Here is a 12,510-nt window from a genome sequence, read left to right on the forward strand (position 1 = left end):
ATGTTCATGAATTATTTTTACGTTTCGTCTTTGACTCATCAGTGCAGAGCAGTTCAAATTGAACTGCTTAGTGCTAAACTCGGCAGTTCAATTTGAACCGCTAAGCAGGCGTAAAGTTTCTGCTACTTACAGAACACTTTTTGTTTTGCAACGAAGTGCAATGTCTTTTCTGACGTGCCGAACGAAAACGTGTTTTCGACTATTTCTGGCCGATGCAGGTATGGTCATTTAGGGGTTAGCCCTAGCACAAAATTTGGCTAACCCCTAAATGACCATACCTGCATCGGCCAGAAATAGTCGAAAACACGTTTTCGTTCGGCACGTCAGAAAAGACATTGCACTTCGTTGCAAAACAAAAAGTGTTCTGTAAGTAGCAGAAACTTTACGCCTGCTTAGCGGTTCAAATTGAACTGCCGAGTTTAGCACTAAGCAGTTCAATTTGAACTGCTCTGCACTGATGAGTCAAAGACGAAACGTAAAAATAATGAAAAAGGTTATGTGCCCTAGCACAAAATTTGGCTAACCCCTAAAAGATGTTCATGAAGTTATGCCAACTTCGGGTAAATTCGAACAATATAATTCCTCTGTGCATATATAATAAGTTGGTAGCAGTCGTGGCTACCTCCAGATCACAAAATTACAGTTTTGCCATTGTTGTTTCTTTCCCTGACAGTTTCAACTAAAATATCATTGATTTGATTAATATATCAGTTGATTTTCTCACAACAGGCTAGGTCAGAAATATTTCTGTCAGTTAGTTTGGCATGAAGTCAGTAAGTCATTGTATCAGTATTTTGTATTTGAAAATTTTAAATGATACGCAAGCGTCACTTATGTAAGCGGCTTACTTGCCATTTCATGATATTGAATGTGTACAAAACAACAACAAAAGTATTTGGTTATCAAGTTTTATCATGCTGAAAAGAAATCCCTAATTAATTGATTTACGTTCATACTGCGATGAGTGTATTTTCGGACAGTTTAAGTGCTTGGTCCTTTGTTTGCTTGAAAGTGATTCTTTAGCATCAAGTTCATCAGCAACGTACTGATAACGTAATTAAAAATTCACTTCCTGCGAACCATTTGGCAGGTGGGGTCGTATTTTAACTACAACATTGCGTTTATGCCATATTTTTTAAAACACTGCTTTTACGTAGCATCATAGATAGCGCATAGGGTTCATAAAAAAGGTAAATGTAGCGAATTTATGCTATAAATATTCATTTATAACTATTATCGAACAAGAATAATGTTGTCTTGACTGGCACAGTTTACCTGACGAAAACTAAACATGAACGTGAAAAATTCACTTAATGCTGTGAACAAGTGTTGGGAGTACAGCTTTTCATTTATCAAGCAGTGACAAAGAAATAACTTACATTGTATTTTAGAATATAACGGATTGAAAAAAAAATCACTGGGTTGTGTACGAGACTCGACCGATCATGATGACATTAAAAAGGCAATTTTCAAACTCTCATCAACAAATTAAATTTTAAAAATATGTCTATAATTGTAAGACACTACCTAGGATTCAAAAGCTAATGTTACAAACAGAAAAATGTATTTCAAATTCAAATATATTGCGCTTTGAGTTCAAAGATATTTTGTTTTGAACCAGCGCCTATTTTCATCATTTCAGTGAAACTTTTTTCTGAAATGATTACAAATATAAGTTCTCATTACATGCGTAGCAATACTTGATTTCATGGAAATATTTTAGAATCCAAATTCTCTAGAATTTGATTCAAGAACGAGATATTTGATTCAATATCCATGAATTTGAAGCTAAGACTCAGTATATTTGATTTAGTAGAACTCAAGTCAAAATTGCTCGTAAATTTGCTTGAACATAATTCAAAATGTGGGTCTATACCACGACATAATTGATTCAAATACTTTTAATGTACTCTAATAAAACTTTGGATCGAGTAAATTTTTGATTGGAATCTATAAAAAAATAATTTTAATTCATATCTTAATACATTTAAATCTTATAAACATTGTTACACAAATTTAATTCAAAGAGAGTTTCATTCGATTCAAATTTTAATTCAATAACAGTTCTATTTTATTCATACAAATGTTTGAAGTTGACTCAAAGATTCAATATTATTCTACTATATTCACATAATTCTACTCTATTCTCAAAATTTTTTCTATTATATTCACATAATCATTAAAATTTCGATGAAGTGCATTTATCTTCCAGAAATATGTAGTGCATGACGAACCATTTACTTATGCTGTATTTTCACGGGTATATTTCGATTTAAAATAGAATGACCTCAGAAAAAACTGGATGCATTGATGCTGTACGATATTCGAAGTACAATGCTAAGTTTAAGCAACTTTGATTAGTTTGAACGAACGATATAACGAGTCGTTTCATTCTGACTTTTAATAGCAAAATTACCGGTAGGTAATATCAAAAAATATAGTGCAGGGTCGACGTGGATACACAATGGCTTGTGTATATTATTACCTACTATCACATGCTAATGAATCTTGAAGATGCAGATTATTTTCAGCTTTGTAGTTGATAATAAACGTAGGTATATAATCGCCCTTATTCTGAATAATGACGTATCGTTTTTTTTTTATCGTATTTCATTCGTATTCCTAATAACGCTAGCAAAATCAAAGGTAGCTAGGATTCGACCGAACCATATTCGATCGAAAAACCAATACGACGTTATTCAGAATAAGGGCGAATATTCTACCAATATTGGTTTATAAAATGAATTTTAAGCCCTGACAACACATAAAGTCACCATCTTGGATTTGAAAATAGCCTAAAACATTACTATTGGACATCAATTCGCCATACCTGTTCCAAGAATAAAAATATTGCAATAATTTGCTTTAACCTCGATAATGTGAAAGTCCTCAATTTGGGTTTAATAGTGACTTGAAACATTAATTTCGATGATCATTCGGTTAGGTCATAAGTGCCAATGCACAGTGGTCCGGATCCACAATTTAGGGGGACAAAAACATTTATGGCTTGTCCTTATACTTTAGAGCTATTATGTCTTCAGAACAAATGATCAGTGAAAGATAAGCCATATTTTGAAGCATATGGTATTAGGGTGGTTCTTATTATTAGAGTGATCCAAAAATTATTTTCCGTATGTGTTCAGATAGAGGACTGCATCCTTCGGCAAAATTGTAGGAAAACTTATATCAAACAACTTTGCCGAAAACACTATTGTAGTATGTCTAACGGTTTTAGTGTTACAGCTATTTTAATAGAGCAACTTAGGGTGTTCCTAAAAAAATCATATTTTTTGCTCTAGCTTTCTTAATTTTCACTTCTCGATTTTGGTGTCTTTGAATATCTTTTAGAATTTGTTGAAACCAATTTTTTCATGACTAGCGCATTCAGGTAGCGTTTTCTGAACCGAAGTTATGAGCAAAACTAGTTCAAAAACAGATCATTTTTAAACTGCTATATCTAACATTGGAGCAAATTAAAAAAAATCGGTTTCTTTCATTTGATAGAAAATACTTTCGAGCATGTTTATAAAAAAAATGGCGGAGGAGATTTTTTTTAATATTTTTTAAAATTGTGTTCAAACATTGGTTTTTTTCATTGAAAAATGCTCTTTCACGTAAGACATTTATTAGCTATATATATTAAAATAAGATATTGCTGTCTTCTAGCGTGTCAAAACTAATTCAGCTGCATAATCGGGAAGATGGAGTACACTTACGTTGGTTGTTACTCTATTCGATAATGCTATTACAGGATCAGACGTTAAAAGAAATCGTTTGAATAAATCCTCTAGATTTACTAAACGATTGAATTTTTGCTGATGGAACTGTCTTGCGAATAGATTTATTTCGACTCTCTTGCGCTTCCTTACTGTACATACCAATAAGAAGCAAAGCATGTTTTATAATTGCAGTCCCATGCACCAGAAGTTTATGCACGGTTGGCGACAGAGCATACCATTCATACAGCTCCACAAAACGAATTCTTGTTTGTTCAGCAAAATCCTGGAATGCAGGTACCGAAATCTTCACATTCAATCTTCAGTATAGGAAAGCCATCGCACGGCATCACATTCAACATACCATGTCAATTGTGTGGGTGCGCAGTGCTGCTATTTTGGCGCGCAAGAATTTGACATTTCTCTTTCCTAGTTCTATGTACGAGATTCGATGCAGACTCACCTGAGGGCACCAGGCTCGCAAAAAAGGATTTTGACAATGATTTTTTCTGGAAATGTGAGAGCTGGATATCTTGTTAATATGATTTCTTTGCCAATACGCAACCCTAGCTGCTCTTTTAATGCCGTTCGTGTGTTTGTCTCTTGCTCCTTGACATGCTGATTTTGTCGGGACACGCGCCATGTCGGTTTCTCAATGTGCAAACAATAACTCACTTTTAGCAAAAGTTCCATAGATCGAATCATTGCGTGAAGAGGCGGAATTCCAAATTGATATTTGTTTGGATCCTTCTCATTTGTTTCAGTTCTTGGAGAATTCAGAGCTTTTCCTGAGCGCCTGCATATGTATCAAGCTTGGGAGTGTGTGCCTGTTATGTCGTTTAACACTTTCGTATCGTTCAGGCAGAACACTAGCTTCGTTGATACAAATACTTTCCCAAGTACTGTGAGAGAAAGCTCTGCAATTTCTGCATTTACTTTGTCCATTTCCTGCTGTTAGTTCCGTGTTTTCCTTTTGAAAGATTATTATTTTGGGCAGCAAAGGAAAACAGATGAAGGATATTTGTTGTTCCAGATTATCCAGCCTTCTTGCTCAAAAATCGATCGCAAGGGAACCAAACAGATAGCAAATAATGTACAGTAAAGAAGCGCAAGAGAGTCGAAATAAATCTATTCGCAAGGCAGTTCCATCCGCAAAAATTCAATCGTTTAGTAAATCTAGAGGATTTATTCAAACGATTTCTTTTAACGTCTGATCCTGTAATAGCATTATCGAATAGAGTAACAACCAACGTAAGTGTACTCCATCTTCCCGATTATGCAGCTGAATTAGTTTTGACACGCTAGAAGACAGCAATACCTTATTTTAATATATATAGCTAATAAATGTCTTACGTGAAAGAGCATTTTTCAATGAAAAAAACCAATGTTTGAACACAATTTTAAAAATTTAAAAAAATATCTCCTCCGCCATTTTTTTTATAAACATGCTCGGAAGTATTTTCTATCAAATGAAAGAAACCGATTTTTTTTAAATTTGCTCCAATGTTAGATATAGCAGTTTAAAAATGATCTGTTTTTGAACTAGTTTTGCTCATAACTTCGGTTCAGAAAACGCTACCTGAATGCGCTAGTCATGGAAAAATTGGTTTCAACGAACTCTAAAAGATATTCAAAGACACCAAAATCGAGAAGTGAAAATTAAGAAAGCTAGAGCAAAAAATCTGATTTTTTTAGGAACACCCTAAGTTGCTCTATTAAAATAGCTGTAACACTAAAACCGTTAGAGATACTACAATAGTGTTTTCGGCAAAGTTGCTTGATATAAGTTTTCATACAATTTTGCCGAAGGGTGCAGTCCTCTATCTCAACACATACGGAAAATAATTTTTGGATCACCCTAATAATAAGAACCACCCTAATACCATATGCTTCAAAATATGGCTTATCTTTCACTGATCATTTGTCTATGTCTATGATGTCTTCAGATCATAGCTCTAAAGTATAAGGCCAAGTCACAAATGTTTTTGTCCCCCTAAATTGTGGATCCGGACCACTGTGCAATGGTAGTTTCTCTTTGTTTACGTTCTATTTCAATTATAAGGAAATATACCTGCATTTTTCAATTATGTCTTCAGTACTGATTAAAACATTGCACTTAGAACCTAATCTAATGTTCATCCAGAAATATTATAAATCATCACCTAGAGGTGTTTGAAGTTGTTGTATCAGCGTTCAGAATATTAAATTCTTTCAGTGTAACTGCGCTTTACTATGAACTATTTATCTACACACTTAATACCATTTCTTGAGCTCGGCATAATAAAATGCCGAAACTGATCAGCAACACCTAAATTTGCTGATTGCCCAGCAATCAATACGCATGTTTCTGAACTTCGTTAAATGCATTCACTGATATTTCGGTAAAATGCTTCACTTTGCCGAAATTTGGCATAATTGCTTGCTGAATTTATCAGTAAACAACAGATATGCCGACATCAGCAGAGACGTTTGCCGAGATTTCGGAATATGCGCTAGCTGTTGCCGAAATTCAGCACGACAGCTGTCATTTATTGCCACGTTACACTTTCGCTACGCATTGCGCGATTATTTTCTGATGAATTTCTCGAGTGAAAAAATGGATAATCTTCGAAGAAACGTGGAACCACTTGCAAGTAAAAATATTGAATAAATATAGTGACATGTTTCGCTTTATAAAAAGCGACTTTATCAGATCACATTATAAGGGAAAAACACCCAACACGGGGCTCAAAGAGTCCTCGAGACAAAACTTTGAGGGATATGCGAAAAAAATAACCCAATGCATGGACAAATTCAATAGATCAAAGTAAGTTTATTTTTTGAACAATGCCGTGTATGCATCATTAAATATTGAAAGTTTTTGTATATTTATTTTTATTTCATATTTCCAGCTCGACTCAAGGTGGCCGCATTCAGAAACGCCGCTTTTTATTATGGTACATGTTTTAAGGTAGAGGCTGTAAGCACTACTGGCAACAAATTTGTAAGCTTCCTTTAAGTGTTAATAAAATGAATTTTTGATCCTGAATGGTGTGTTTATAATGTTTAGAAATTACAAACAAAATTAATTGACTAGATTTTTAATTACTGATGATTCGTTAATTTGTTTTTTTTTTTTCATTTTTTCGTTTTATTGGATTGCCGAATATTCAGCGAACGTTTCACTGAGCAAACAGTAAATCTTATGCTGGCGATTTCGGCAATATTTGACGTTTGTCAAATTTGAGGGTGCCGAGACGCTCAGTTATTTTATTTTTGCCGAGATGATTGCTGATTACTCGGCTGTGCGAATCTCGGCATTTTTTTGCCGAGACTCAGCTAAAAAATTTAAGTGTGTAGATATTATGTAACATTCAATTAGTGTGTTTACGACAATGACTGCCTGAAAATAAAAGATAAAAGTATGGTCTGAGAAAGAGCCGGTCTCTTTTTCGATTGGACTTCAAGCAAACAACATGTTTTATTTAACAACTACCGTAACACCCGAAAAGTTCTTTCCAGATAATAATTGTTTCGGACATAATAAGTGGCGACGAGAAAAAGTGTTTTTTATTGCGCGTGTAAAGATTTTCGACGTGTGAGGAATATTTATGAAACGGCCATACTCTGTGTGTCAGAAGAGGATATAGTGGCATGAGTTTTCTTTTTCAACGGCAGTGGCTGTGAATTTTTTTATTGGTAACGGAAAAGGTTCCAGACAGAAAGTTAATAAGTGTACGAATTATTGTTCGAATTGGAAGTGTTTCATTGCTTCGATCACTTTTATTGCGACGTCAGAAACACTAGTTTAATTTTTCTTTCCATTGGTAGCGGAAAAAGTTCCGATCAGGAAATTGGTGAGTGTTCAATAGTTGTTCGACAGAGGAAAGGAAGTACTCAACATTCAGTGACAAAGCCGAAGTGACGATTTTTTGTATGTAGAACGCCATTTTGTTCAGTAGCGTCTTTTTGTTAGTGTAGACAGTGGATTTCTTTTGATGAGTATTGCCGAGCCATTTCGGAATATGACAAAGCATTGCAGCTAACTGGCTAAGGACAATTCCAATTGAATATTGTTTGCTTGGTTGGATCTTTTAGAGGTTTTCAAGGCTTCGTTCAACGATTGTCACAAAGATTGGTGACATAAAAGTGAAGAGATATTCACCAACTCTTAAGGAAAGGAGTGTGGTGATGGTTCTTCGAACAACTAATAGATTACCTAATATGTGGGGCCGACTGAACGGAGGGTGGATGTATTCACCTTTGACACAGCAACTGTCTGTGACTGTACAAAACGCTAACGATGTTTCGGAGTTCATTGGGAGAGCCATAACGGAAACAAATAGGAAGGTGTACTCACCGAAGCAAGAATCAAAATGGAAACAATTCATTAGATGGTACAGATATATAATTGTAATTGTGAATTCTTAGTTCAATGATTATAATGGTTAAATGTATTCAGATTGTGAATTTTGTAATATCTCCTTAAGGGGGAAGAGCTGTTGTATCAGCGTTCAGAATATTAAATTCTTTCAGTGTAACTGCGCTTTACTGTGAACTATTTATCTAGATATTATGTAACATTCAATTAGTGTGTTTACGACAATGACTGCCTGAAAATAAAAGATAAAAGTATGGTCTGAGAAAGAGCCGGTCTCTTTTTCGATTGGACTTCAAGCAAACAACATGTTTTATTTAACAACTACCGTAACACCCGAAAAGTTCTTTCCAGATAATAATTGTTTCGGACATAATAGAAGTTACGGTAATGCTAAGTCTACTATGTTAAAACAACATTGTTTGCAACTCCAGGGATGCCAGGTTTACAGATTAATCTGTGTTTCACAGGTTTTCAACTTTCTGCACAAATTCTAAAAATGGCAAAGATTTTCACCGATTTCTGGAAATGATCACCGATTGTCACAGATTTTGAAATTAATCACAGGTTTTTGAAATCGATTACAGTTTAGTACCAAAAAGTACAGAGCGGTTGAGTAAAAAGGTACAGAGCGTGTTGGTAGTGAGACCTTTGTTTTTTGCACACCAAAATGATTTCGATCACCTGTTTTTATTCACCACATTGATTCCGATCTGCTATTATGGTATGTCCACAGATTTTCACAGACAGGTTTTTGGAACGAGAATAAATAGAGATTGCATCCACACACCGCATTCAGGCTCGCGCACATCGCTGCTGTCAGATAGTTACCCAGTGGTTTTGTCAACACTACATATACAAATTTATCTGTATTTCACAGATTTTTCTGATAAATTTGTTACAGATTTTCGACTAGAAATACTGACTTTACAGATTTTTGATAGCGTGAATTAAAAAGTTGGTACTGTTTTTTCTCGATGTAAACCCATTATCCAGATTTTGTGTTGATTCCAAAAAGAGAATGAAACTTACATAAATAATAATATCAAGGAAGTTAAACTCTACAAATGATTTCATCTGCCAATGAAAATTTTTCTATGTTCACTTTTTCTTGCAATTAGTGTAGCGTAATTCCCTATGCTTTCAAAAATTTCTTCTGATAAGATGTAAAGATGATGATCTCTGTCATAATTTAAGGTAGTAAAATAGAATTTTTGTCCCGGGTTGGTGGTTCAATACATAGGCCGCTGGTCATACAAGCCGGTTGTCGTATGTTCGAGCCCCGACCTGGAAGGATTCTTAGTGTCAGTAGGATCCATAGTACTAGCAATTCAATGATTCTGTACACTAAGAATTGGCTGCGAAGTCTGTTCAAACAGAAAAGTCAAATTCCACAAAAGTAATGTAACGCCAAGAAAAAAAATTGGATTTCCATTCACAACATATTCCAATAAACGAAAGTAAAAATAAACGGAATAAGTTTTCATTTTCAGATGGGATTTTGAATAATTTTCATCAAACCATTATTTCGGGACGCTCAAACGCAAAAATCACTTCCAAAGTTTTCTCATCTACATCATAAAATTCAGACGAAGAAAAGTTATAGTGTCTTTTTATTTCATTGCGTTGTGTTTCGATTTCTTATCATTTTCATAGACAGATTTTCAATGCAATTTTCTGATCCCTTGATACAGATTTTACTGCTGAAAAATACAAATTTAAATATGGATACCTTAACCGCACTGCGACTATTTGATTGAGCGAATGGATGTAACTTTTACTTTTGTCATCCACTCGCTAACATCGCCATCTAGCGCAGCTAGAGATTGACTGAGGAAAACTGTGTCGGTGCCTATATTTATAGATTCCACTTTGTGCGAAAGTTCATACCACCTAGAACTATGCGGTATTTTCTTATGCATGACGTTATTATTTCCTATTAAATGGAATTCGAGGAGTTAGCAACCATCAAAACCGTCGGCCGTGTGAGAGAAATCAAACGGATGACATTATGATGGCATACTGTGATTGGTTCGCTATTGAAATATTGAAACGACGGTGCCATACTTGTTTAAGTTACATGTTTCTGAATCGATTAGTTGTTAGATCATATCAATTCATCAACAAATGACTAAGTTGACAAATGACGTTCAAAATTAGGACAGAAAAGGGTTACACGGCTATTTTTGGAAATTTAATTGACACCCGGCCACATATAGTGAAGAGTAACGCATTCTAACGCCAAAAACTCACAATGTAATGAAACAAATTTATAGTTCCATCGATTTTTTTATGATGTCATTTCTCTTGTTTATCCATCTCATTCTTCTCGAATAACAGCTCAGTGTAAATCGAGGATAAAACTATAACAATCGAATAATCATATACACTGAGGTCTTTTTTTATGCGGCCTTTTTTTATGCGGTTTTTTTTTACGCGACTTTTTTTATACGAATTTTCAGAGTTATGCGGTTTTTTTTATGCGAAGTTTCAGAGTTATGCGGTTTTTTTTTATGCGAATTTTCATAGTTATGCGGTTTGCCCTTCTGCGGTCTTTTTTTATGCGAAGTTTCAGAGTTATGCGGTTTTTTTTTATGCGAATTTTCAGAGTTATGCGTTTTTTTTTTATGCGAATTTTCAGAGTTATGCGGTTTTTTTTATGCGGTTTTTTTTATGCGGTACGTAAATTCGCATAAAAAAAGACTTCAGTGTATCCAAAATTGTGTTTTTTCTCTCATTTACCCTTTCAGAATTTTTTTCAGTGAAAAGCGTATACTAAGCAGTATCAAAATTAAACCGAAGCTTCGAGAATTGAAAATGATAGAAAACGATACACAAAGGTTTCTGCCAGTTAGTGCTCCTATCTATAATAGTTCTGGTTTTGAAACAGATTCGGGTGTATAATATTTTCGATTGATCATATTTTAGAAACTCTATATTGCCAAAATTTACAGATTTTCATGGTATTGAAGAAAAAATGAAAATTGAAATTCGACTGATTCTCCCTGCAGATCAGCGCCGCCCGGGGCAAGATTTATTTGTGTGCCCCTTACTAACCTAACTCACGCCAAGGGCCCCCTTAGACCCAGAGGGCACGTGCCCTCACTGCCGCTCTGTAAAAGCGACCCTGCTGCGGACATCTCTTTGGTTTTGTCTTGTCGTAGGGTAACACGTGGTCGATTCTAATTTTACACGTACTTTAAGCAACAAAAAAGTTCACCCGGAACTTGTTCTAATCCTGTAAGTTGCCAATAGTTCCTGTACCTGTACTTTTAGGCAGTAAAAAAATGTAGCTGAATAAACTGAATTTGGAAGTGGGGTTTCTCAGTTGCTGCGATACCGGCCGTTCTTTTCAATGTTTCTGAAATCAAATTAAATATAAATAAGATCACTTCCAAAAATCACATTAACCTTTATCTATGGAAACTGAAGATTTTGCTGGGTCGTAATTTATGATAAAAAACAATGAATTGACAAAATCAATATTCTTGATTATTAACTGGTAATTCTTGCTCTCAATAACAACTCGATTACCATGAAATTCACCCGTATCGAATTGATTCAATACCGACTCGTCATCTGTTAATTGAGTATGAAACTGTAGATGATCTTTCAAATGTAGGAAACGAATTGTAATGCTCAGACGCGCACTCAAAAAAAATTTGGGGTACGTTTCAGAACATGTTGATTAATTTCCATACGTATGGAAAATTGTCCTGGTAATGCTCAATTTATGATCTCATCTAATGTAAATTTCCCTAATTTCTTATCAAATTTTTATTCATTATGTGTATGTTACCATCAAGGCTACAGATCTATACATCAATCTTCTATTAACACATCCTGATCGTACTAACATGACATTTAGCTTGATGATCAATGATTGCTTACCAAATTATTTCGTTCTAGATTCAACCAGTGCTACGGACTCTTTGGCTGGTGGGACACTCTCCACGGTACGAACGAAGAGTTCCGCAAAAAGAAGCAATTCAAGCGCAACAAGAGGATCTTCTCTCTGAAATCTGCCCGCGAGCTGGTTCCAGACGAGTAGAAGACTAGCTGGTATTTCTTTTTTTTTTTTTTTAACCTTAGAAAACATTCGAAGGGCACTTTTGTAGACATTCGACGTACGATAGTCACGTTTTGGTGGACCTGAGATTGCTCAAATTATTCAGTACAGTGAATGACAGCGCTTGTGGTGAAAATATGTGTTTTACAGTGTGACATCTAATTTATGCATTGAATAGTTACTAGTATATGTTCTACAACATAAAATTGATCGAATAGATGTGATCAGTTTCAGATAGATCTGAAATATTTTGTATGGCTATAAATCCAATTACCGTTCTGCAGATCTGGCATGTGCTTGGGTAATATTATAAAAACGATAAGTAAATTACATGTTTTGATAGGTGTGAGTATTTTATTTCGACGAGA

General features: G+C 34.8%; 1 protein-coding gene across 2 annotated transcripts in view; it reads left to right on the top strand.

Moving 5' to 3' along the window:
• LOC131427996 (fatty acid hydroxylase domain-containing protein 2-like) overlaps window positions 1–12,484 on the top strand; it is an 83,912-nt gene extending 71,428 nt beyond the window's left edge. The window contains exons 3-4 of one of the 2 annotated variants that reach the window (XM_058591633.1): window positions 11,983–12,135; window positions 12,192–12,484. In XM_058591633.1, the coding sequence (XP_058447616.1) occupies window positions 11,983–12,124 (142 nt within the window). In that variant the 3' untranslated portion in view covers window positions 12,125–12,135; window positions 12,192–12,484. Of the gene's footprint in view, window positions 1–11,982 lie in introns of both variants that reach the window. The other variant, XM_058591632.1, reaches the window with a different exon arrangement.
• Window positions 12,485–12,510: the final 26 nt, after the last annotated feature.

Source organism: Malaya genurostris, chromosome 2, assembly GCF_030247185.1.
Source record: "Malaya genurostris strain Urasoe2022 chromosome 2, Malgen_1.1, whole genome shotgun sequence".
In the NCBI taxonomy this organism is placed as follows: Eukaryota; Metazoa; Arthropoda; class Insecta; order Diptera; family Culicidae; genus Malaya; species Malaya genurostris.